Genomic DNA, 27,947 nt, shown 5'->3' with positions numbered 1-27,947 from the left:
GCCACGATGAGAGATTTCATAAAGGTTTTGGAGCGAAATAATCATCATCGCAGAAGCAGAAATTATCTTGGTGTGTTTTTTGTAATGACAACATTGATAATAAAGCCTTGTGATAATATGGTGTAAAGGCGTTCAAGGTCTGAGTCTGAATGCCAGCTCTGTCGCATATTAACTTTGTGACCCTGGGCAGGGCTCCGTGAGCTACAGTTTCCTCATTGTAAAAGAAAGGTGATCACGGGGACCTCAGAGTGGTTGTGAGGACTAAGTTACACGTGAAAAGGAACATTCAATAAATGTGTTTTGTTACAGAAAATTTTAAATCTCTTATTTTTTATTCTACTGGTTTTCTATGTTTTCCTTTACCCGGATCAGAAAGATAATTTTACATTTTCTTTCAACTTTTTTGAGACTTAATATTTTCTGATAATAAGAAGTTGGTAGACATCATATTAACAAAAGATTTTTTTTCTTTTTTGGTAATTACCTGGATCATAACAAATAATAATAAAACAAGACAAATTTCTCTCAGCTTTGGGCTGGGAATCAGGAGGAGGAGGAAGAAGGGAAGGGAGAAAGAGAGTCCTTTAGACTGGTGGTAGAAACATAACCCACTAACCCTTGATTGGGCACCCGTGACGAGGTCTCTGTGGTGGGGAAGCCCCACCAAAGGGATCCTTTCTCGGTGAGCAAGAATGCTTCAGGGCTGGGCTGTGAGCTCCAGGGCAGAGCTCTAGTGCCCGCTCTCTGATCAGCTCGACTTTGCTGCAGGTTGGTTGTGACTGAAAGGAGACCGCTGTGAATTAACTAGGAGGGAGAACATCAAGTCGGAACTTTATTTCACCCAGCCACAGAGGGATAAAATGGCATTCTTCTCTATTTAAATTCTATCCCATCTTCTTGTCCTTCCATGCAGGGCTGCTGACAGAGGTTGTCGGGGCAATTGTGCCAGGTGTGGAGATTCTGCCCACCGGTCAATTGACCTCACTCTCAGATGTTGGCTCTGCCCCTGTCTCTTGAGGTCGGCCCTTGTACTCGCAAGACTTTATGTGCCTCTGTAAGTATAGTAAAACTCCATTAATCTGATGTTATCATTCAAAAAGAGAAAAGTGAAACCACCAGTTGACAAGATGAGACTTTTTCCTGACATCATAGGTTATTTATTTGCAAGTACAGATAATATTTGAAATGAAATAAAAACTCAGAGGCTCAAATGCATCCAATAAATTGAAGGAGCAGTGACACATGCATCCACAAGTGAGTGTAGCTGTATAAAGCCCTATCTGTTTCCCTAGGCAAAAGCACAGCAAGGGTTATAAAATATATGCCTCCCTCACATTAAAGATAATCATATTATTCTCTTTTGCAAAGTCCGTACACTTCAATGTTGTAGCAAAAAAAACAATGCAATTATAAAGTGAGGCTAGAGAGGAATTTCTCATAAAATTCCTGAACAAAATTTACATCACATCTCGTGATAATCCCTTATCAATCATTAAAAAAAGATATCCTTAAGCCTTTGTATTACTTCTTCTGCTTTCCATCCTTATCATTAAACTCAGAGCTACTAAACACTAAGGATTACTCAATCTAGCCCTGGCAACATATAAACAAACAGAAAACTCCTGTTTGAAAGCCCTGTTGCAAAGCACAGTTAATAAGTAAACAGAAGTAACTGACTTATAAGAAACACTCTCACCCAGAAGGAGAATTATCAGAATAGCTTTGTCAAGTGGGAGTAACTGTTTAATATAACTAGCCCATTTTGGAAACAGAAAGTCAATTAATTTACTTTCTCTCTCCTGCCTTTGGCCAATCTGTCTTTCTCTCTTGTCCCTCTTTGACCTCTGGAGGTTTTTATTATTGTTTTTTCCCCATTAAGAAGTTCAGCATTCAGTCTCTTGACTTCCCTTATTTTCACATGTGTTCAGGGCCCAGATGTCACAGTTTATTCAAAATGTCAAGAATCTTTGTATGAAAATTGATGATGTACGTTTTAAGGTACACATTCGTTATCAGAAAAGCAAACTGCAGTAGGCCACAAGTCACATTAGTTTGTCCATTTTCTGTGCTAGTTGAGAAAACTCATGAGGAAGACTCAGAAAGGAGTTTGACTTCTGCGCACAGCTTTATGTCGTCCGTAGAGATTGATGGTGTCCCCATTAGGAGTCTCACCATTTCTCTCTAGGCTGTTCTGAACGTTCATGGTCTTAGTTGTATTGTATCAGGATATTTGGACAATGGGGAGAGGGGATGATGAGATGTTAAAGAAATACCTGTGGCCACGTAAATTAATAAAGAGCATCAGAGAGACTGAAATCATGAAATTCTTTCATTTCTACAGTTGGATTCACTCCATTAACTGGCTTCCAGGGGCGTCCAGGACATTTGGGGGAAGTTGTCTCTGGAAAATCTGGAATCAATTTAAATGCAAGGCTATTTGGCTCTATCTGGATGTCAGGGATCCAATCATCATCTCTCTCTGTGGGAGGTGGTAGTGTATTAGGCATCACAGTTGCAATGAGATCTGAGTCCTGAAAGTCAGGAGAGGCATCGGCTACACCTGGCTGGGCTAGGGAAGGGAGGGTTGTTGGCCCTTTTGTCTTCTTTCGTATCTGTGCAGAAGAGGTAGTACTATCTTCATAAAAATTTGCCAAATACTCTGTTCTCCAACCATTGTGCTTTCCATTGTTTTTTCCTTTATTTTTATGTTTTCCGTGGCCATGACCATGCTTATGTCCATGGCCTAGGCCATGTCCCCTTTGATGTCCATGACCCCCTTGGTGCCCATGGCCAAGACCATGACCCCTTTGGTGCCCATGGCCTTGGTCATGCTCATGTTTATGGCCATGGCCAAGGCCATGTTTTATTTGCTTTCCATGGCCCCAGCCATGCCCATGAGTGGGTCCTTGTTCTTTTCCTGAATCCCGCTCTTCATCTTGTACAGGTGCCAGGAAAGTGTGGGGTGGACTTACGATTGTTCCTTCTGTAGTTTTCTCTAGTTGTACTGATCGGAAAGGTGAAAAACCTGGAGGCCTTTTCAACAGTGAGATCTAAACAGGAGATATTAAGATGAATGCATTACTGTGAAAACCACACTATCAAAGAAGAAAGAAGGGACAGGGACCTGGCAATGTTATCTCAGTTTACAGTGGGTCATGTCTTTGCCAGATTTTAAGTACTATATTATAATAATAATCTGAAAAGGATAAAAATGAATATTTTTTCCTTTTTTGATTGATTTTATAATTTGTAGATATTGATTCTTTTTCTTAATAATACTCTAAACTAGAAAATTTTTTCTTTATCTGGAAAAACTGGATGGTTAACTATATAATCTCTAGGGTACTTTCTAAGCCTATGATTCTGTAAAGCCATGGCACATTACTTATTAGTTGATGCTATTTCTATTAGCACAATTACTGCTTCTATCCAAAAAGGCCCTACCTGGCTTTAAGAATGGAATACATAGGCAGCATATACCACAATCACTCTGTTGAATTGAAACACATTAGAATATATATGTTCATAAGCCTGAAACACAGCCTTTGTATAATGTTTGTATTAGAGTATATACATACCTACACATGGCAAAAACCTAAATGAGAACAAAGGGAGCGGAGGCAACTTGCATTGAAGATACGGATTTGTGTTTTGTTTCTACCTATACTTTCACTACCTATGAGGACGTGGCAGTCGGAGGCACTGTTTGGTGATGCAAAGAGCATGGTCTTTGAAGTCAAACAAGCCAGACCCTACTAGTTACCAGCATCATGGTGAACAGAGTGGGCTCTGATTTGACCTAGATTTGAATCCGAGCACCACTAGCTTCCCTCTCCTCATGTGTAAAATGGGAATGATAAAAGCACCTGCCTCATAGAGTTGTCAGGAGGAACATATGTGTCAGGTCCTCAGTACAGTGCCTGGGAGGGAGGAAGCACTTGAGAAAGTTATTATTCACTTTAGGACTTTAGCATCTTCGTAATTTTTAGTGTCTCAACCTTGACAGTGGGGAAAGTATTACTTACCTCCCAGGGTTCTTTTAAGAATTAAAAAAATGATGCAAACTAACGCTTCTCAAACTTGAATATGGGTATGACTCCCTTGGGGACTGTGTTAAAATGCAGCTATTGATTCAGGAAATGTGGAGTGGAGTATGAGACCTGCGTTTCTCCCAAGCTCCTTGGATGTGCTTCACTAAGAGAGCCTGTGGACCCATGGGGCACTGACAGTGTCTGAGGAGTAATTAAGAGGACTGCTGCTCTCCTTTCTAGTCATAAAAAAAAAGAGATCAGCACAGAAATGTGAGAGTTCTCCCCATTTTAAAAGAGAGTCCACCAATTCACTTAATTAGTGGTTCATTTTCAACCCCAAAATATGATTTTTCAGAATGAGCATAACTAACCCAAACCAACTGTAATTAGAATCATACCTGTCCAGGTGATTGACAGTTGACAGTAGGGTAAATTTTTTTCTCCCAAGGTACCACGTAAACATCAGCTTTACAGTTTAGAATTAGCTATCCACGAAAACAGAAGCCAAAAGAGAGAACAGTGTTATTCATGGGATACATAAACAAACATAAAACATCATATAGGTTTCCAGGGAATAAGTAAAACTGTTGTGTTACTACTCACACCATGTTTATTGATCTCACAACTTTTGGTCAACTCTTCATTACTTTCCTTAGAACATGTGGTTTCCCTGGCCGTGAACACAATAGAATATTTTTTTCCAGCTACCACCTGGAAAATGAATTAGTACAAAATAGGAGCTTAATTAACACTGTGTAATAAATCATATGTTTTACCATAAGGGCTTTTAGGGGAGAATATTGAAATTTTAATTATACATTGACCAAATGAGAGCTACACTCAAAAAGCGCAAATATTTGACAACAAAACTTTGTTTGTATGCATGTTAAAATATCTGGCTATTGGTTGGGCTCATTTCCTTTTCTAAATGGGAAAAGAAAACCAGGCTATAACTTTTATTTTTATACTTTTCTGAGTTTTATTGTTTAGCAGCTGCAAAATTCACTAGTAATTCTAAGCCTCAAGTCATAATATATAGACTCTAAGAAGAGTAGGAAGTAAAACTTAAACATTTCCTTTAAACACAACCTTATTGTCCTGCCAAATCTTGAATCAGAGAAATACTGAGTTAGTACCACTGTAGATATTATGTGGATTAAATTATGTGAATAGGAAAATTATTTGGATTTCTAGCTCCCTTCTCTGAGTTTTTTAATATTAAGAAATTATTTTAAGCTCTAGCACTCTAGCAATATTTTTAATCATTATACAATGCTGTCTTCTGTTAACATTTGTGGCCCAATTTTTTCCTTTCTTTTTTTTTGGTCTAGAAGAGACACACTTTATTTATTTAAAAAGTAAAAATCATTGGGTGTTTTTTTTTTAATACACTGACTTCAACAAAATCCCAAGCACAGTTTTTTTTTTAAAGCCTTACAGCCTTTATATACTTGAAAAACACACTTTATAAAATGTTTTAAAATTATATATGTAAATTTAAAAGTTAGGGACTTCCCTGGTGGCGCAGTGGTTAAGAATCTGCCTGCCAGTGCAGGGGACACGGGTTCGATTCCTGATCTGGGAAGATTCCCACATGCCGTGGAGCAACTAAGCCCATGTGCCACAACTACTGAAGCCCACGTGCCTACAGCCCGTGCTCTTCAACAAGAGAAGCCACCGCAATGAGAAGCCACGCACCGCAACGAAGACCCAACACAACCCAAGGAAAAAAAAAAAAAAAAGTTAGTAGATGTGGCTCAATTTTCAGGCTAAGTTATTCAGCATTTCATTCTAGGATTTAAATGTGTGTGTGTGTTAGTGTGTGTGTTATGGACTGAATGTATCCCTCCCAAATGCATATACTGAAGCCCTAAGGTGATGGTATTAGGAGGTGGAGCCTTTGGTAGGCAGCTAGGTTTAGATTAAGTCATGATGGTGGGGCCCCCATGATGGGATTAGTGTTCTTTTAAGAGGGAGACTAGACCCCGTTCTCTCTCTGAAATGCGAGGACACAGTGAGAAGGCAGCCATCTGCAAGCCAAGAAGACAGTCCCCACCAGGGAAACAAACTGGCTGGTTTCTGGACTTTCCAGCCTCCGGAACTGTAAGAATCAACTGCTGTTGTTTGTCACCTAGTCTATGGTATTTTGTTATGGTCGCCTAAGCAGACTAACACTGTGTGTGTGTGTGTGTGTGTGTGTGTGTGTGTGTTTAATATTAAGTAGCTATCAAAAAGAATATATCACATATATCTGTTGACCTGGAGGGTTGACCATTATTGAAAAAATAAAGTTATAGGGTGATAGTATAATCCCATTTTTGTAAAAGCAAATCATAACAGTCTTTCCGATCTCTTTATGTTTTTTAAAAGCATGGAGAAATTATGGTGGGAGGAGGATGAGGAGAGCAAAGAGTCACAGGAAGAACTAAACTCCTCCTCTACATTTTCTGGCATCATTTTGCAGGTAAGCACAGTTAAATTTTTAGGACAAATTTGATAATTAACTTTTAAAACTCCACATATGTATAAGTTGGGCAGAAAGGTTCGAAAAGCGTTTTAGAGTCTATACTTTGGTGATCATGAATTTTGTTGCTTATTTCAGAGTATACTTTAATCCAGTTTGTTTGACATTACAGTTGATCAATGTGATGTCACCTAAGAAAGCTGACAATATATGACACAAACTGCAGCTGTTGGCTCAACACTATTCAGGGTCCAGAGGGGAGGAATAAAGTAGACCTAATAACATCTTCTGTTCGAGGGCCTCAAGATCGCATCCATATTGCCATTCTTATCAGGTGTCATTCTTATCAGAAGTCTTCCCTGTTTAAGCCCATCCTGCCCAAGTTTTGTTTCTAAGGTAGAGAACACTATGTAGCAAGATAAGTTCCAAGTGCATTAAAACATTTAAATTAAAGTAATAAACTAGAAAGATATAATAAACATTCATCAGTTCTCAGGATGATGAAGGCTTTTTGTAGGTGAAAAGCAGAGGAAGGAACCAGGAGGAAGGAAAAAAGGTCTAAATTTGACTAGACAAAAATGAAAACTGATTCTCAAAAGCCACCATAAGTAAAGTAAAAAGGCAAACTGGGAAGAATATGATGTAGGGTCAATATTCTTATACATAGAAAGCCCAACACTAAAAAACTGGACAAAGGACATGACCAGATCTTTTGGAGAAGTTAAAATGGTCATTAATCCTGAAAAAAAGTTTACCTTCATTAATAACCAAGGATACGTACGTTAAAAAACAATGCAACATCATTTTTAACCTTGCATGTTGGCAAAGATGAGAAACAGCGATGACACCTGGTGTCGGCCAGGTGTGCGAAACATGCATCTTCAATCACTGATGGCAGGAATATAATTCAGATCAAGACCATCAACCAGTGTCTTACACCCAGGTGGTGTGAATGTAAATTGGCATAATTGCAAATCACTTGGTGATTTGTCAATTTGCATCATAAGTCTTAGACATCCACGTATTCCTTGACATTTCTAGGACTTTGTCAAAGGAAAAATCCTAATGTGCACACACAGATCCTTGAAGTGTGTTCCTCTGTGCAGAGGCAGGGAGGGACATTGACAGCAGCGGGGACAGCGGCAGTAGGGACACAGCAAAATAAATGGTATATAACAGAAATCACAACCATTCACATGCGCAAACGAAGGATTTAAGAAATGTTTGGTATCTGAAATATGAAACCAACCTGGAATGGACATGCACCCAAATAGGACTAAACACGCGAAGCCAAGGCAAGACTAAAATTGTAAAACAAATCTAGCAATTTGGCAAATTGGTCATTTGGAGATTGGCTATTGCAAATTCATTATGGTAAGTTGATTTCCAATAATAATAAATTGGCTGCTTCCACTAAGGCTGCCTTGAGTAACCGAATTGCTCTCTTTACATGCAAAAATCAGTAAAGAGTCGCCTCTTAAAAGTAAATTTGAAATTCTCACAATATTCCAGATTAACTTGGCAAGTGAAGGGATGTCATTCCCTTTCAATTAGTAGCATAATCTATTGTGGTTCCCCTTGCACCCTTAGCGTAAACAAACACACACCCATTCTAGTGTGTTGACTAATTTACAGAAAGAACTGTGACTACCAAGACTAGATATTCATGCTTGAGAATGAATGGTTCTCTCCTGACAGTAACTCTCTGACATGCAATATATGGTGGAGTACGAGACCGTTCCTGCATCCTTAGGAATAAAGGAATTTCACAGAAAAGCAGAAATACAGAGTGAGAAGAAAAGCTGACAAAGACAGGAGTAGTACGGATTGGTAACTCCTTCAAGTAAGCCTAATGTGGGTCACGTGTCAGTGAAATCAGGGAGAGGAGTTAGCGACCGACTGGGACAGGAATAAGTGCCTGAGTAGGAGAGAGATCAAGTGTCAGTTTTATTTTAATACAGTTTGTTTAGGTCCTTTTTTCCCCCAGTTATAAAACTACTACAGGAAACAAGAAAGATGAAAATAAACAGCCCATTGTGCCATTACCTAAAAGCTACCACTATGAATAATCTGAAGTATTTGTTTCTTTTCAGTATTGTTTCCTGTACTGTTTTATTTTTGGTTTTTATTTATTTATTTTTTTAGGCTGCACAGTGTGGCATGCAGGATCTTAGTTCCCCGACCAGGGATTGAACCCGTGCCATCTGCAGTGGAAGCACGGCATCTTAACCACTGGACCGCCAGGGAAGTCCCTATACTTTTTTAAATAACACAACTGAGTACAGAATGTTTATTCAAGTTCATGGCCTCTTTTTTTTTTTTTTACTGAAGTATAGTTGATTTATAATGTTGTGTTAATTTCTGCTGTATAGCAAAATGATTCCATTATACATATATATACATTCTTTCTCATATTCTTTTCCATTATGCTTTATCACAGAATATTGAATATAGTTCCCCGTGTATGGCCTGTTTTCTCACTGCATATTATAACATAAGCATTTTCCACATCAAGAACTCCTCACAAAGATGATTTAAAATTGCTGCTTAATATTCCATTGTACAAATATACCAGACATTATCTGATCATGTCTATATTACTGATCATTTTTATGGTTTATTTTTTTTTTGCTTTTGTAGTTAGAGCTGCAATGAATATCACTGTATTTAAAGACTCCTTCTATTTTAGATTTCTAGAAATTCAATTACTTAGCCAGAATTATAAACTTTTTTTTAGTGAGATTTTCTTCGTATTGATAGATTATAAAAATCATCTTGGTTTGCTATAGGAGTTTGGTTCTACTTTGATTACTTTTTTTAGCTTGTATTTAGGGAAGCCCGTTTTGAGGTTCCATAAAAGGAATTGTCCATGAATATATCGGTCATAGGTTATTGGAGTTGGAAGGGATTTGGGCTCTTCTAATCCAGCCACTCATTTTACAGATGCTGTGTGAGTCTGAATGACGGCCCAGGATCACCTGGGATGTAAGTGGTGGATGCCGTGGCAGAGCTGAGTCTCCTGACCTCCAGACCGGGATACTCCTTATCCTCTATTGACAGGCATGGACGGAGAGAAGAATCCCCAGAGGGTACATTTGTAGGAGAGAATGACACCCCAAGCAGGGAACAAATGACATGAAGATGAATGTGTGAAGAGAGCCTGCGGGACGATTGGCTGATGTGACTGAGCGCAAGGCATTAAGTGATGTTATAATGAGAGATGAGTCTAGAAAGGCAGAGGATAAGTCTTGCTTTTCCTAGCCCTGAATTTTATTAATTATATATATAATCATTGCTAATATTTATATAGCACTTTAGATTTTGAAAAGTGATTGACATACATTATCTTTTTTAACCCTCACTGTTAGTCCTTTAAGGATAAAAGAGACAATATTTTAAATGACTTGTCCAAGATCACACACCAAGCATGCAGCGAGGTTGGGACCTGAAATTCAAGTTTACCAAATCCCATTCACCAGGTATACTGTTTCCCAATCCAGAGCCAAGATTAGTGGCAAAATTAGTAAGCAATTTGCAATAGATAATCATTATTTTTGTAGCATAATTTACAGACCTGCACTGTTGCTTTTTCCACAGTGTCAATCTTGAAATAGAAGGTTCCATTATTCTCTACATTAAGCTTTGCGATGGAATGATCCAGAGGTTCCTCCAGCTCTGGGCTGTTGACAGGTATAGGTCTGGGGCAGCCAGCGCAAATCCTGGTGGGTGGTTGTACAAAATCTTCCACTGAAAGAGGCAGGTTTTATATCAGCGTGTGCAATGAAGGAGCCATCTAGCCTAGAATTGTACCTTTCCCACATGTGATCCAGCATCCGTTTGTAGAGGGCCACGTGGCAGCCCAAGGCCCAGCAGTGAGTGGGTGGAGGTTGCCTGTCACACCTCCAACTTACTGTCTCTCCTCTTTTCCTCTCCTAAGAGCCAAGTGTGTTTAGGGAAACTTTCAATCAGAAGGTGTTAGTGACAATCAATAGGCTGCACTTTTCTTAAGTTTTTGCATTTTTAATGGAAACTGTACAAAGCAATGCTTAACGTAAAGGAACGATTTTCTAGTGGGAAAAATTTAAATCCTATGATTCTGGTGAGCAGGCAACTTCCATAATGCTTTATATTGTACAATGTATACAACTATCTTCCAAATATGAGAAAAGGCAACTCTTGGTATAAGAAATACTGACTTGACCTTAAACTTGCACTATCGCCCTTTTCCCACATTATAACATGCAAGGGAAAAAAAACTTTAATTGAAAGGATTTTATTCTGAGTAGTTAAAAATGAGATACAGCTTCCCCAATTCACAATATCTGATGTAGGGACAGCTTGTATACAAGAAAGACCAGCTGACATATCTGAATGCTAGCTTTGCCCAGAAAACATAAATTTTCCCTTCTGTCACCATATTCCCTTCTGCTACTTGCCGAGCAATCTCAGCTTCACCTGCTGCAGCACAGCGGGGCAGAGATGGGGCACAGTGTTCCTAGTAAAGTCTGTGGGTCATGTAGATTTTGTGGCATATCATGGGAACCAAAGCACAATATCTATGGAAAGATTTAGCCAGTTGTCTGGGACCAACGTGAGCACCAACATGTATTATCCTGTACCTGGATAAAGGTCACATTTCTGCGAGAAGGAAGCAATTCTTAGCTGGATATCCACGTATGCTTTATCTGTACATTCACCGATATTCTGGTTTTTAAAAAGCATATAAGAGCATAAATTAAAAACGTTTTTAAGAATCTTTAAACAACTAGTAAAATTAAAAATAGGATGTTGACTTTGCAAATCATCACATAGAAAAAAACAAAACATAGTCTATTTTCAAAAGACAGAATAAGAAACAATGAAAAAGCAGCACCAACACCAACAACAAATACATACACACAAACACACAGAAACATGAAAAAAGATGACAAGAATATCTAATGTAGAAATAATAGCCATACAAGTGAATGGGTAACATTTTCTTTTAGCAAGACAAGGACTTTCAGATTAGGTTAAAACCAAAATCAATGTACTACATCTTCAAGAATAATAGCATATAATAAAAAAGATAAAGAAAGATTAAATATAATGGATGAGCAAAGCCACAAGAAGCAAATATGAACAAAAAAGGAGCTAGGGTCTTATTAATACTGGACAAAGTAAAATTCAAGGTAACAACTCATAAAGGTAAAAGAAAGATAATTTTATTTTTATCTAAAGGCATGGAATCAAAATGCGTAAAGCAGAAAACATATATAAATAGAAATGGATAAAAATAATTGTGCTGGGAAACTCCAATATATAACTATTATACAACAGTCAAAATGTATAAAAAATAAATAAGGTTATAGAGGATTTGAATAACATAATAAAGACTTGTTGAAATGGTATTCTCACATGATACACACGATTTAAAATGATACTCTCATAAGTACGATGCAAATAATATTTCTAATTGCTTTTATACTAGGTTACAAGAAAGTCTCAATAAATTTTGCAAATTGAAAACAATACAGGCCATGTTCTTTGACCTCAGCACCACAATGAAACAAAAAACCTCCCTAAAAATTAATAACATAAGTTTAAACAAATAAACAAACAAAAAGTACTTGGAAAAATAAACACACTTTCCTAACTAAAATCTTCCTTGATAAGGAAAATAATAAAAAACAAACTGAGAAAAACGAGAATTCCACATGTTGCCAGGGCAGCACTCAGAGTTAACTCCTGGCTTTATACACTTCCACGATTTAAAAAGAGAGGCGAAAATAAACAAAACAACCCCAACCTCAATGTTTATCTCAAGAAGTTAGAATAAGAAGAACAATAAACAGCCTTAAGGAAAACAAGAAGGAGGAAACAATAAAAATAAAAGCAAAACCGGTGAATTAGAAAACAGAAAGCACTAGCATTAATAAATAAATCCAAATAATCATTCGTGGGGTAAGGAAAAAAAATCAAATGCATAAAAAAGGAAACCTAACAAAGGATACAGAGAAATGTAAAAATATAAGAGAATATTATGAACAAGTGTATGCTAATTTAAATCTCAAAGAAAGACACTTTTCTGGAAAACTATAAATAACCGACACTGTCTTAAGAACAAGAAGAAAACTTGAATGGACCAATGACTAAAGAAGAAATGGAGAATGCTATTATTACTCTCAATTTACATCCCATTTTTCACCTCCAAACAGCATAGATGTTTTATAGATGAATAATTTTAAAAATTAAAGAAATATATACTGTATTTCCATGCTATGTAAACCATTTCTGAATACAGAAAAACTACCCAATCATTCTATAAAAGTATATTCTGGATACCAAAACCTTAAAAAATAGAATGCACACACAAACACACACCCAGAAAACTGTTACACCACTTTCACTTATAAATGTATATGTAGACTTCTTAACTAAACTAGAAATAGAATCCAAATGCATATTTAAAGAATAATTAACACTAAACAAGTAGAGTTTAGTTTAGGAATCTAAAGATTACTATTAGGAAAGTTGTCAAAACAGCATAGATTAAATTAGAAAAATATGATATTTCAATACATATTCTAAAGCATGTGCTAAATTCAACACCAATTCCTTATTTAAAAACAAAACAAAGCTCTTTAAAGAGGAGGAATGTAAGGATGTTTCCTTAACATGAGGAAGACTATCTACCTGGATCCCACAGCAATATTATACATAACTACAAAATTCTAGAGGCTTTCTCAATAAAATCAGGAATAAAACATGAATTTGTGTGATCACCACTATTTCAAAAAATATCTCTGAAAATTTGGGTCAATTCATTGAGACGTGAAACAAAAAAATAAACATTGGAAAAGAGGAGATAGTATTATTTGCATAAGGTATTATTATAGATCTAGAACAATCAAAAGAATCAATGAAAAGACATTAGAGTTAATCAGAGAGTTCAATAAAGTTTCTGGATATAAGGTAAGTGAATCAAAATGTATACATTTGTATATAACAATAACTTATTTAAAAGAGAATGAAAGGAAAAGAAAAAAAAAGGATTTAATTCCTAATAGCAATAACCAAAAACAACAAAACAAAACCTAGTAATAACTTTAGTGAGCATTGTTCTGAATATATTTAAGAAAATCACACAACTTTAGAAATATAGAATAAAACTTGACTACATAGAGATATATACCAAGTTCTTGACTAAAAAGACTAAATATAGTACATATACCAATTCCTCAAATTAATTTAGAAATGTAATGCAATTCCAATCTATGTGACAGTGTAAGTTTTTCTTCCAAACCTCTTCTAAGATTGGTTTTAAAGATATAAACACTAGAATAATAAATCATGTATTCAAACTTACTATGAAGCTATGGCTGTTAAAATATGGTAGTGTTGGTACAAAAACAGAGAACAGATTTTTTGTAAGAAATTATTACAGGATAAAGTTTGTTGCAAATTTTGTGGAAGGAAAGACTGTTAAGGTATCTGGTTATTCTCTTGAAAAACTCAAGTTAGATACCTCACAAGATACATCAAAATTAATTCCATATAGTTTCAAAAGCTATATTTAAAAATACTGACCATAGACAAACTAGAAAAAAAAACCATATATATTGACTGCTGAGCAAGTTGTAGAAAGATTCAAAAGGAAAATATTGATAGATTTGGTCACCTATAAACAAAAACTATTTGTAAGTCAGAAATACCATAATGAAAACTAAAAAGTAAATAAATGAGAAAATATGACAAAACACTGATACCTTTAAAATATAAATACTATTTCTAAGTCATTAAGATTTATCCCAAAAAGAAATGGGCAAAGGATATAGAAGACAATTCATAAATTCAACCCATAAATTTCTAATGAATATATGAAAATATAATGCTTAAATAAATGCATATGAACTATGTTGTTGATTGAGAAAATAAAAACTAAAAATGTTTTTGTCTATGAAATTAGCTGAGTTAAAAAAATACTGAATTCTATCAAGGGTAAACATTGCTGATGGAATGTAAATTGGTGCATTTAGCAGTTAACCTATATATATATCAAGAGTTTTAAGAGCTTTCATACAATTTTATACTATGTGTAAAGCCAGGACTTTATTCTGAGAAAAAAAAAATGCCGAACAGAAATAGCTTTATTCTAAACGATATTTGGTGAGTTATTAATTATAATAAAAATGGAAACAACCCATTTTCTTGGTGGATTTTGAACAAATGACCAAAAATAGGAAAGTAATTAAAAAAATAATCTATGGCATCTTCACTAGGATATTAAAAGATATTTTAAAAGTTTATCAAGAGTTCTAATGACATAGAAGAATTCTTAGGTGAAAAAAATGTAGCATGTAAAATAATTACAACTACAAAAAGACAAAAAAAAAAAAATCACTCAAAATTGCTCATATTCCCCACCAAAACAGACAAGAGGGAAATACATTCAGATGACTTTTGGTGTTTGGGTGTGTGGTGCAACATTATTTTTTTTCTTTGTTTCTGCATTGTTTTGAAGCTTTCTATAAATGTATATTTCCAATAAAAGAACACATATATAAGAAATGTACTCCAATAAAGATGTTAAAAAAAAAAAGTCATGTTTTTTAAAGATACAGGGAATACCACACTTATAGTACCTTAATTTTGGATGGGGAGAAGGATGCTGGAGATAGCTTAGAAGTTCTCAGTATTATTAGCACATTTGGTTTACCTGAGAAACTGTTAGATCATCTGACTCCAGGGACTCACCCCAGACCAATTAAATCAGAATGTCTGGTATGGTACTGGCACAAAAACAGAAATATAGATCAATGGAACAGGATAGAAAGCCCAGAGATAAACCCACGCACATATGGTCACCTTATCTTTGATAAAGGAGGCAAGAATATACAATGGAGAAAAGGCAGCCTCTTCAATAAGTGGTGCTGGGAAAACTGGACAGCTACATGTAAAAGAATGAAATTAGAACACTCCCTAACACCATACACAAAAATAAACTCAAAATACATTAAAGACCTAAATGTAAGGCCAGACACTATAAAACTCTTAGAGGAAAACATAGGCAGAACACTCTATGACATAAATCACAGCAAGATCCTTTTTGACCCACCTCCTAGAGAAATGGAAATAAAAACAAAAATAAACAAATGGGACCTAATGAAACTTAAGAGCTTTTGCACAGCAAAGGAAACCATAAACAAGACGAAAAAACAACCCTCAGAATGGGAGAAAATATTTGCAAATGAAGCAACTGACAAAGGATTAATCTCCAAGATTTACAAGCAGCTCATGCAGCTCAATATCAAAAAAAACAAACAACCCAATCCAAAAACGGGCAGAAGACCTAAATAGACATTTCTCCAAAGAAGATATACAGATTGCCAACAGACACATGAAAGAATGCTCAACATCATTAATCATTAGAGAAATGCAAATCAAAACTACAATGTGATATCATCTCACACCGGTCAGAATGGCCATCATCAAAAAATCTACAAACAATAAATGCTGGAGAGGGTGTGGAGAAAAGGGAACCCTCATACACTGTTGGTGGGAATGTAAATTGATACAGTCACTATGGAGAACAGTATGGAGGTTCCTTAAAAAACTAAAAATAGAACTACCATATGACCCAGCAATCCCACTACTGGGCATATACCCTGAGAAAACCATAATTCAAAAAGAGTCATGTACCACAACGTTCATTGCAGCTCTATTCACAATAGCCAGGACATGGAAGCAACCTAATTGTCCATCAACAGATGAATGGATAAAGAAGATGTGGCACATATATACAATGGAATATTACTCAGCCATAAAAAGAAACGAAATTGAGTTATTTGTAGTGAGGTGGTTGGACCTAGAGTCTGTCATACAGAGTGAAGTAAGTCAGAAAGAGGAAAACAAATACCGTATGCTAACACATATATATGGAATCTTAAAAAAAAAAAAAAAAAGGTCATGAAGAACCTAGGGGCGATACGGGAATAAAGACGCAGACCTACTAGAGAATGGACTTGAGGACATGGGGACGGGTATGGGTAAGCTGGGACAAAGTGAGAGCGTGTCATGGACTTATATATACTACCAAATGTAAAATAGATAGCTAGTGGGAAGCAGTCGCATAGCACAGGGAGATCAGCTCGGTGCTTTGTGACCAGCTAGAAGGGTGGGATAGGGAGGGTGGGAGGGAGGGAGACACAAGAGGGAAGACATATGGGGATATATGTATATGTATAACTGATTCACTTTGTTATAAAGCAGAAACTAACACAACATTGTAAAGCAATTATACTCCAATAAAAATGTTAAAAAAAAAAAAAGACTTAGGGTTTCCCTGGTGGCACAGTGGTTGAGAATCTGCCTGCTGATGTGGGGGATACGGGTTCGAGCCCTGGTCTGGGAGGATCCCACATGCCGCGGATCAGCTACACCCGTGAGCCACAATTACTGAGCCTGTGCGTTTGGAGCCTGTGCTCCGCAACAAGAGAGGCCGCAATAGTGAAGAGGCCAGCGCACCGCGATGAAGAGTGGCCCCCGCTAGCCGCAGCTAGAGAAAGCCCTCGCACAGAAACGAAGACCCAATACAGCCAAAAATAAGTAAAAAAAATAAGACTTAAATGTTCAGTATGTACACTGTTGGACGCTGCAACTAAAAAAAAAAAAAAAATCATAATGTCTGGGGGAATGATCTGGGAATAGGTGTTTTTTAAATCTAGGGTAGCGCTTCTAAGGTGCAACATGCCCTGAGAACTACATAGGAAAACCCTTAAATCAGTGCTTTCCAAACTTTAATGTGCAGATGAATCACCTGAGAACCTTGTTAATATGCAGATTCTGATTCAGTAGCAATGGGTGGAGTTGAGATTCTACTTTGCTAAGAAGCTCCCTGGCGATGCTAATGCTTCTGGTCCGTGGACCACACTTTGAATAGCAAGGCCTTAAATCTCACCAATTGTGGGCAAAATATGTCATGTCCTTTAATTACTGTAACAGCTCTGTGATATAGGTGCTATTACTCGTCACGATTTTCCAAATGAGGAAGCGAAGGCTCAGAAAAGTTATGCCAAATCTGATTGGCTTTGTGACTCCAACCAGCCTTTGCAACTCTCTGTGTTGCAAAGAGAAAGCTCAACTGGGGGTTTATAAACAGATGCAGCAAGATTAAAGCTAGATAACATTTAGGCCTATATAACCTCAAATGGCTAAGCGTAAAAAACAGAAGATGTTAACAGATGCTTAAAAGGCCGGACTCAACTCAACCTGACAAAGTTAAACAGTGGCTCGAACCGATGTGTTTAGAGGGTTCTTCTCTCTCTCTCCTTCTCTTTTACACTATTTTTACAAATTCTGGTAAAATATATATAATATAAAATTTGCCATCATGACCATTTTTAAGTGTATCATTCAGGGCCATTTATTACACTCACAGTGCTGTGCAACCATCTCAACTATATTTCCAATAGTTCTCATCACCCCAAACACAAATTCTTAAGCAAAAAAAAAATCCCCGTTCTCCCTCTTCCCAGCCCCTGGTAAACTCTAACCTACTTTTTGTCTCTATGAATTTGTGTATGTTGGATAGTTCATATAAGTGAAATCATATACTGGTTGTCCTTTTGTGTCTGGCTTATTTCACTTAACATTTTCAAGGTTCATCCGTGTTGTAGCATATATCAGAATTCCATCCCTTTCTATGGCTAAAGAATTGTTATAGACATGTCACATTGTGTTTACGCATTCCTCTATTGATGAACATTTGGGTTGTTTTCTACCTTTGGCTATTGTGAATCATGCTGCAGTGAATATTGGCATATAAGTATCTTTTTGAGTCCCTGTTTTAAATTCTTTGGGGTATAGATCTAGGAGTATAATTGCTAGGTCATATGGCAATTCTACATTTAACTTTTTGAGGAACTGCCATACTGTTCTCCACAATGGCTGCATGATTTTACATTTCCATCAGCAATGTACAAAAGTTCCAATTTTTCCACATCCTCCCCAATACTTGGTATTTTACAATTTTTAAAAATTACAACCATCCTCTAGGTGTGAAGTAGCATCTCATTTGTGGTCTATATTTACATTCCCCCTGATGGCTAAAGATGTTGAGTATCTTTTCATGTGCTTTTTTGGCCATTCGTATGTCTTCTTTAGAGAAATGTCTATTTAAGTCGTTTGCCCTTTTAAAAATTTTGTTGTTGCACTGTGGAAGTTTTTTATATATTCTACATATTAAGCCCTTTTCAGATATATGATTTGCATATATTTTCTCCCATTTTGTGGATTGTCTTTTCAGTCTCTTAATAGTGTCCTTTTTACTTTTTTTCCCCCCATTTATGAAACAAACACATACTTGATTAGAAACATTGGGAAGTATTGAAGAGTTCCAAAAAGTATAAAAAATCAGAAAAAGCAGCCATAGTTCCAACTGAAAGTTACCCATATTTTATATTTTGGCATACTTGTTTTTCATCATTTTTTATATTTACATCTACTTTATGTACCTGAGTAAATCTGTATGTGTAATTTTGTACCATGCTTTTTTCGTTTTTTACTTAACATACTGTAACCATTTTACTAGGTCACTAAAAATCTCTGTAAACATAATTTTAATGGCACATATTCTACTGTATGGATATACTGTAATTTACTTAACCATTCCATATGTTGAAAATATGTTATTTCTAATATTTTCCTATTAATAAAAAGTCAAAATTAACATCTTGCTGCCTGGATTTCTCATTTTCTTCCCATATAATGGACTTTCACAAGTAGAATGACTAGGTCAGCGGTCCTCAACTTTTCTGGCACTAGGGACCGATTTCGTGGAAGACAATTTTTCCACAGATGGTAGGGGATGGTGGGGTGCGGGAGATGGTTCAGGCAGTAATGGGAGTGATGGGGAGCCATGGGGAGCGATGGGGAGCGATGGGGAGCGGCAGATGAAGCTTTGCTCACTCGCCCGCAGCTCCCCTCCTGTTGTGTGGCCCGGTTCCTAACAGGCCTCAAACCGGTACTGGTCCACGGCCCAGGGGTTGGAGATCCCTGGGCTAGATGAAGGGACTCGCAGCCACCCCTTGCTTAAAGCACAGCCTTCTGCTAAAATGCAAATAGCCCTGGGAAGGTCATCATGCCTTATCATCTTAACATGCACTAACTCCTGCCACCTTGAGATGCTCTCTTTTAACATAATTTTGGTTCAGGTAATAAGATATCATCCTGGAAAGGGTCACTAAGGGAGAGAGACGCAGGATGTACTTAGTAAAGATAAAAGTAGGGGAAGGAAGGTGAGACAACAAGCAGAGACAAGTTGGAAGTGAAGGATTGTCCTGGGTAGAGCTCAGGAGCCTTGTAAGGACATTGAGCACATGGGGAAGAGAGGAGACAGGAAAGCATGAAGACATGAAAAGATAAACTTGACCGTGGCATCATTTTGTCTCAGGCTATTCCTAGTCCCTGGTTATATCTGTAAGTGCTTATTGCCAGATGTACAGACTCTGACCAGCTGGGTAAGCAGCTTGACCAATGACGTGAACTATAGAGCCCCAAGTGAAAGTGAATGTGAACTGGCGTACGTCATCAAAAATTTTAGTGACCGAGTCTTCCTCCACAGCTGAGAGTTCCCACACCTGTAAATACTGGACACAAAAGGCTAAGAACTTTCTAATCAGATTTTCGCCTACTTACACCATTTGAAAGGGACTTGCAGTCTGGAGTTAAGAATAGAAAATTCTCCTTGGAACAATTAGTCTGCACAATTGAGTAAGTAATTTCATAGTTCCATCCAGCCACCACCTGAAACGATTTTGGATTGAATATTTAAAGGGCAGTTTAAACATAATTCACAGTGTTAGGAGGAGCTTAGAATACTGCCTGACATTTCATAAGTGCTCAAAAATACAAACTATTATTATTACTAGGCAAAAGTCATTACTGAATAAATATTGAGCACGTTATGACTCTCACACCCTTCAACACAACACACACACACACACAGCTACACATCTGAAAATGAAAAGCAATTTATAGATGGAGTTACTGTATTTCCTTAAATAAGACCTAGCAATATTTCCTCTGCCAGGCAACAGGAAAAAAATGATCTGTTGAATTTGTAAAATATTAATAATGCTTTTCTAGATGGATAAATAAAACTTTGGAGCTGGAGTGGCCTTGACTAGTAGGTCCTTAGGTTCCCAGAGTGCCAGACAGTAAGATTTCTCCTGCTTTATCTGGGGTGGGTCCCACCCTGATAGCTGGATATGCACAGAACTGAGTAGAGCATGCATCTTGCATGAAGGCAAGTCGGAAGGTCAATTAAAAGCAGGAAATGCTACTGACCAAAGTGGGTCCCTCATAATTAGAGGCTGAAATCCAAGGGGCCCAGTCAGCTGTCAGTAAAGTCTTCATGAACTGAGGCAACGGAAAGACCAGATTTACAAGTATTTGCTTTTTTTCTCTGCTGAAACGGAAACCATAATTTAGAGGGTACCCAGCAAGCTTTGCCAACTTTTTTAGGTACAATTTAATATTGGGGGGCCATGTTTGCCTCATAATAGTTAGGTGATGAGAGAGTCTTCTTAAAACCCTAAGGTCAGAATGACTTTTCCATTTCACCATCTCCAGGAGAACATGCAATGCTCATCACCCATTCATTAAAAACAAATCTCCCAGGAAGCGGTCTGATTAGGCTCCCTTTCCCCATTTACATACTGCAGTATCCAAATCATTGTGCCTGAAGAGAAAGCCTTTGCCTCCTGAGCTGGTCGTATGAGAACATGAAAGAGTTCCTCACCACCACCTGTGGAATCATATGTTTTCCTCTGGCCAAAGGTTTTTTTTTAGGTAATGAAACCCTAAACCATAAAGGTCTAACAAATTTTAACAATACTGTGACACGGGAAAAATTAAAGAACAAACCTGTCTTTGGGCCCTTTTTACTTCTTTAAGATCAAAGAGGTGGGGGTGATTGGTGTTGTTGTTAAAGTGTTGAATGGCGTGTCTCAGAACAGGTTCCAAGTCGGGGCTTTCGGTTGATATGGGGTGCAGGCAGCCAAGGCAGTCGTACTGGGCTGTCACCACGGGGCCCTCGGCTTGGCAAAGAAAGAGCAAGCAAAAGGGCAACATTAACGAGCAAAACCTGCATTGACATACATTGCCCTAAATAAGTCAGATAATTTGGAAGGCCCTGATAAGCAAACTTTCCAGAAGTCCTAGTATGCACTAGAAAAAGAGAACACAAGACTGAATGATAGGGAAGACCTATCATTCACTTAGGGACATCTTATATGCATCCTATTGTGCATAATTATTTTAAATTTATTTTAAAGTCATTTTAAATTACAGAGGTGATACACGAATTTATCCTCATAAAAATTAAAATATTACAGATGTATTTTTATTTCTTTTTCAGCGTTAACCAAAGCTCCTTGAAGCCGGGAGCAGGATGTAATACATTTTGTATCCATTCAATCCAGCAAACATGTATTTCACACCTGCTATAACATGCCCTGTGTTGAGCATGGCTGCGTGGATGCATTAATTCGTTAGTAATGGTCACTGCCATGAAGGAGTCGGGCAAAGTCAAGGGGGAGAGACGGAACTGGAGATGGATGATTTCAATATAATTCAGCAAGAGCTTGGAAAAGCAGGAGCCCAGAGTGAGCCCAGGGAAGCCTTTCCTGAGGAGAACACGCTGAGCTAAGAAGGGTGAAGAGCAGTCAAGGTCAACCTCTCAAAGCAAGGTGTGAGGCCTGAGGAGAAGGGAGGGCCGGCTCCCGAGGAAGAAGGATGAGGCAGGGACCGTGGTGTACACACATGTTAACCAGAGCTTATAGCAGGAGGCAGGGAGGGGTGGTTTGAAGTGTGAGCAGTCTGAAGAGAGGCCTCCGCTGTGGAGTCTGGGCTGTGCTCTCTAGGCAGGCATTCCTAACTATTTTCCTGGGTCATAGGCTCCTTTGATGACCGTAATGTAAGCTATGGCGCCCTCTCCTGGAAGGTGCACATACTCACAACCTTCTCCACTTCTGGGCATTCCTAGACCCTCTGAGGTGAATTAAGAATGGTCCCCTGTAAGAATGGGGAGCCACCGAATGGGTTTTAATAAAATGATGTAAAATATTTTAAAAAGGAGAGAGTTTGTGTTAAATCACCACTGTTCATGACACACAGCCCTGACTCCCTGGTCAGTAGCAGTACATGTGGCAAAAAGGGGAAGAAATGAAGGAGTCCTGGGCCCCTTGGCCCCGGGGCTCTCACAGCCCGAGGATGTAAGATCCCCCAGTCAGCAGTTCAACGCAACCCCCTTGCAACTGTTTCTCGGCATTCTCTCCATAAGTTTGAGTCAGGAAAAGACATACTGTGTGAATATTCATAGCTTTCTCCCCTCCTTTCCTTGTAGAAGTTAGGTTGAATCAGGGTAATGGGCAAAGTTAAAAAACTAGAGGGAAATAAATAAATAAACACTGTTGAAATAATATTTACATTTTTTCCGAGAAAAATATACAGACCCTTTGAATAAAATTGTTTTTAAGATGGTTTCTGTTAAAAAAAAAAAAATAGAGGGGATGACATGGGAAAGATGAGAGAATTACTGATGGGAAAACAAAACAAAAAAAGATGAACACAGGAGGTGAAAGGGAGAGATGGAGAAAAGCCCAGAGGCTGGTTTGCCTGACCTCAAGGGCAGCTCCCACTGGTGTAGGGGAAGTGATGGAGCAGCCTTTGAGGGTGAGACGAGCAGGGAAAGATGCAAACTCAGTTTTTCTGGGTGACAATGATTTTCCACCCTGCCTCAACATTTCCAGAGAGATTTTTAAATTAAAATGTTTCAAATTTTGAATTCTGAAACATATCTGGCCAAAAAGGTTTCAGATAAGAGATTGTGGACCTAGCACTAATTTCTGAAGGTGTGGCAAAGAGCTTTTTCTCTCATGGTACATGACGTGCTCTGCTCTGGATAATGTTAAAATGTGCTTACGAGATAGAGTTCTTAAACCAAATAATAAAAAGCTACCCCTATCAAAAGATTTTAATTACTTGTGATTTCTGTTTTGGACTATTTTTCTTTGAATGCAACTTCTTGCAGGAATGGAAACTCAAGGAATGTAGTTTTTGTGGGTACCATATAGAGGATTAAGGCTGGAATAGAAGGATCCCTACTACAGTGGGGTTCAACAGTGTGGCTGAAGATGCTGTTCTGCAGCTTACGTACAAAAACGTTATCTTGCAGAAGGCCAGTTCCAGGATGGCTTTTGTGACTGACTTCACCTAGACGTGCCCATCCTTTTGTACATGGCACCTCTGTCACAAGAGGGAAGGAGCTAACAGTGGTTATCTGTTGATAAGTTTCTCCATACTTAGATTCTAAAGGAATATCGTTTATGGAGGGTCTATTCCACCAACTCTGCTAACTGCTAGCTGTGGGGTCTTGGGCAAGATATTTGACTGCTGTGGGCCTGTTTCCTCATCTGTGAACTGGGGATATTAACATTTGCCCCATAGAGTTGTTCTGAGGATTAGATATGTTAATACACATGAAGTGATTAGAACTCTGGCTGGTAATAAGGGCTCAATAAATGTTAGCTATTATTACCTTTACCTTGATTATCATTAATACCTTATTATGATTACATCTTCAGGTGTATCATCTAGTTTCATTCTAAACAATTGTGCAAAGTGGGAATTACTGTGATCTCCTTTTATAGGTAAGGAAAAGGAAAGCCAAGAAGGTGAGAGCTTTGAAAAATTCCAGGCCAGATCTGACCTCAAAGCCTGTGCTTCTCTCACTCTAGGACGCTGCCTACAGTTGAAGCCAGTTTTGTGTCTTCTCATCCTTTTGCACACACCTAATACAATGCTGCTCTTGAGGAAGAGAATCAGGATAGCGCCGAGGGGCGTGAGCCCCGCCCCACCTCAGGACTCTGCGGCTCCACCCCTCCAGCGCCCCCGCAAGGCTGCAAGTGGTATCGCCACTGCTGCCCTCCGAGAAAGAGGGGTCTTTGGTGCCACACAGAAGAGGTTCATTTTTCCCCAGGGCAGCACCACCAGGCACAGCAGCTACCTGGAGTAATCTGGCAGGTCTGGGTAGCCACGGAGAACTTCATATTCCCCCTCTTCGCCACCGTCGCTGTGCATTCCCCTGTAGCCTAAGAAGAAAAAAAAAAAAAAAGATTTATCTTAATCTTTCAGATGAAATCCACCTAGTACTATTGCTAAATACGGCTTTCCTTTTTAAAACCTTGTCAAGATTTTTTTTTTCTAGCAGAGTTTTGAGACACAAGAATGAACGTTTTGCAGCCTAATCATTATTTTATACAAGCCACTGATATTCGTGAGATATTGGAGGAAAGGCAGTTTAAATAGCGAGGTTTTAGAGTATGAATCTTTGTTTTGAGCCCCGGAGATATTTCTATTTCATCAAGATGCACACAGTGCCTGAGAACCAGCCTGCTAAACTGTCCTCTTGATTTACCTTTCAATTTCAGTGTTCAAACTGCATACAGGAAGCCAGGGTTTTGACACTGAAGAGGTGGCTCCCTGGACTGTGGGGAGAGTGGCTTGCTTCCTGGCAGGTACCATCACACTCTCCCTCAATTACGGCCCAACAAGAAGCTGTGCTGTGCCAGGGCAGGGTAGGCGTTAGGTTAAGACAGCCCTTGGTAAACTTGGCCGAGCAAACTGGAGGCTCGGAAACTGTCAACACACTCACAGCTTGTGCAGAGTCACCGTAGTCACAATCCTGCCAGGTTTTGTCACTTTGAACAGGACAGTCGCCCTCCTTGATTTGGTACTTGAAGGAATAAAACGTGTCGGGATCATCCTGAAAAAAACAGCAACCAAAGATACGTACGGTTCATCTAACTGACCCAACAGCAAATCATTTGAGTGGGATCTGGTGCAGTTATATTTGATCTTGATTTGATTCAATTAAGGCAAAAACATTTATTAGAAATATTGAAAGTTTATAAATATTTACTTGGAAGAATGTTCACAATATACTATTTACAAATATATATATTTAAATTACAAAGTAGATCCATAGTTTTAGCCCATTTTTGTAGAAACCAATTTATATGTAAATATATATAAAAATTTTTTTTTAAGTCTGGAAAATTATGCAGCAAAGCTGTTAAACTGTGCGTCTTTCAGTGGTGGGAGTACAGTTCTCTTTCACTTTCTTCTTTCAACAAACATTCCTGAATTGTCTGGTTTTTTTGAACAAATATATATTATTTTTACCATTAGAAAACAAACCAGAAGCCTTTTTTTCATTAAAAAAAAAAAGTAACAGTTATCTGGATGGTGGGAATAATTATGGGTAATTTTAGTATTTTTATTGGCATTGTTTTGTTTTCTATTTAATATAGCATGACATGAAATAATAAATTAAACTTTTAAAGTATAAAGGTGCTGACTTAGATGAGCCTTCAGATGCAAAGTCCTGATGTGTCAGACAGAACAGCAAGGGACCTCAGAGGGGATGTTGTCCATCTTCCCAGTTTGCAGGTGAGAGAAAGGAGGCCCCAGGTAGATGGCGTATGCCTTAGGCAGCCTCCCCACCTTGGAAAGGCAGAGCCAGCTCCAGATGGCAGGTCTCCTGACTCTCCAGGCAGTGCTCTCTCCACAGTGTTTGCATTTGGGAGATGATGGAATCAGACAAGATAGACTCCAAGGTTCCTTCCAGGTCTCAGATTTTAATAAAACCTAAGTGGTCATGGTACAGGCAGTCCCCACACAGCAAGGTAGAGATAAAGAGTGATTCTATGGACATTTTAGAAAAAAAACCACATTTGCCATGGATGTCTGCCAATAAAGACTACAACCATACTAGAGAACACTAGGACTCACAGGACTGCACAAGTTTGTGAAACAGAAAGGCCGGACTTTCAGAAAACAAACAAACAAAAACATACCTACTGGACTTTTTCCTTTTTCCTTATCATATCAAATACGTGGGGTTTTTTTCCACCAAAGTAATCAATTGCTTAACTATCACAGAAACACAATGTTTTATAGTGAAATTCACTTAAACAAACGATTGAAAGATTTGTAATTCTTGAAGTCACACACCCTGTCAGGGTTTGTCTCCATCCTGAGTGCATCAATCAGTGATTTTAAAAAAATGCTAAAAACCAAGTAGAACATGGCTGTCACCTTGATGCATTCAGCCATATGGACTTCATGGTAGGTATTTTGTCCAATGCAGTTGAACCAAGTTAATCTCATTTCTGACTCCTCTTAGACAAACCTTCCCTTTCCCCTAGCTTAACTGAGGTATAATTGACAAATAAAAATTGTATATATTTAAGGTGTACAATCTGATGAATTGATACACATGTATATTGTGCAATGATTACCACAAACAAGCTAATTAACACACCCATGACCGCACATACTTATATTTTTGTGGTGAGAATACTTAAGATCTAGGCTTTCAACAAATTTCAAGTGTACAATAAAGTATTATTAGCTATAATCACCACACTCTACATTAGATCCCCAGGACCTATTCATCGTATAACTGAAAGTTTGCACCCTTTGACCAGCGTCTCCCCATTTCCCCCACCTCCCAGTCCCTGGCAATCGCCATTCTACTTTCTGTGTCTGTGAGTTTGAATTTTTAGACTCCACACATAAGTGAGATCATATCATACTTGTTAGACGTACCCCTTTAAGAACCCGCTTCCCACCTGAGGTCTGGAGGTCTTCATATTTTTGTCTAGGACTGGTCACCCAGTAAATCCTCTTGCTGCAGCCTGACCGAGTTCCTGGATTCTCCCACTCTGCACAGTCCCTTTAAAATTTCTCCATCTACCTTTGTTTCTTTTCACCCTAGGATATGCTGCTTTGATCACCCAGGACTAGTCATACCTTTCCCTTCACCCCCAGGCCAGAGAATGGTGTTGGTCTTTTCTAAGAGCTGTAAGCTTCCCTCTGATTATCAGTTCTTTGGTGATTGGGGTGCGTGTCTGTGTGCGCGCGTGTGAGGCCTGGGCTCCAAGTGACAGCACAAATCCCCAATGACCTCAAGGTTAAACACAGCTCACTCACCGTCCTGATGACCTCAGTTACGCGGTACAATACAAATTGGTTGCCACTTTTGTTTCCACTGTTATATTTCTTCAGAGCAGTGTCCACAGCTTTAAATACATCCTGGTCGTTGCAGTCGATTTCTTGCGAGGACTCCTGGGTTAAACTTGGTAGCAGCCTGGAGCAAAGAAAAAGGATGGTGATTAATTTCATGATTTAAGTCTCCCTCTGGGAGTTTCACCAAGAATTGGGAGCCAATTAAGTTGCTGATTTTAACTATCTTCAGCCTCTATCTCCTCAGGGCTCTCCTCTTGCTGCCTCAGTGCTCTGGGGGCCTGGCTAATTCCTGCTGCCATGCACTATTTGCTTATTCCAAAAGGACAAATGGCCCTGCTGGGTAATCCAAGCAGATTTCAGGCTGAAACATTACAACA

At 38.3% G+C, this 27,947-nt stretch overlaps 1 protein-coding gene and 1 pseudogene across 2 annotated transcripts; both read right to left on the bottom strand.

Annotated features, from left to right (window-relative positions):
• Positions 1 to 819: 819 nt before the first annotated feature.
• Positions 820 to 27,947, bottom strand: KNG1 (kininogen 1). The gene is made up of 11 exons (XM_082461534.1): positions 27,535 to 27,947; positions 25,193 to 25,303; positions 24,545 to 24,629; positions 21,403 to 21,575; positions 20,173 to 20,280; positions 11,115 to 11,199; positions 10,070 to 10,242; positions 4,635 to 4,742; positions 4,430 to 4,516; positions 2,973 to 3,050; positions 820 to 1,052 (listed from the first exon to the last, which is right to left on the bottom strand). Exons 1-11 carry the CDS (start codon positions 27,724 to 27,726, stop codon positions 972 to 974), a joined length of 1,281 nt encoding a protein of 426 aa, XP_082317660.1. The 5' UTR covers positions 27,727 to 27,947; the 3' UTR covers positions 820 to 971.
• LOC309660662 (kininogen-1 pseudogene) lies at positions 1,132 to 2,966 on the bottom strand (annotated as a pseudogene). The gene has a single exon. The product of its transcript is annotated as a kininogen-1 pseudogene (transcript).

This window comes from Balaenoptera physalus (genome assembly GCF_965194825.1).
Source record: "Balaenoptera physalus genome assembly, chromosome: 4".
Taxonomy (NCBI): Eukaryota; Metazoa; Chordata; class Mammalia; order Artiodactyla; family Balaenopteridae; genus Balaenoptera; species Balaenoptera physalus.
The sequence above is the reverse complement of the archived record's forward strand: the minus strand, read 5'-3'. Positions and strand labels throughout refer to the sequence as shown.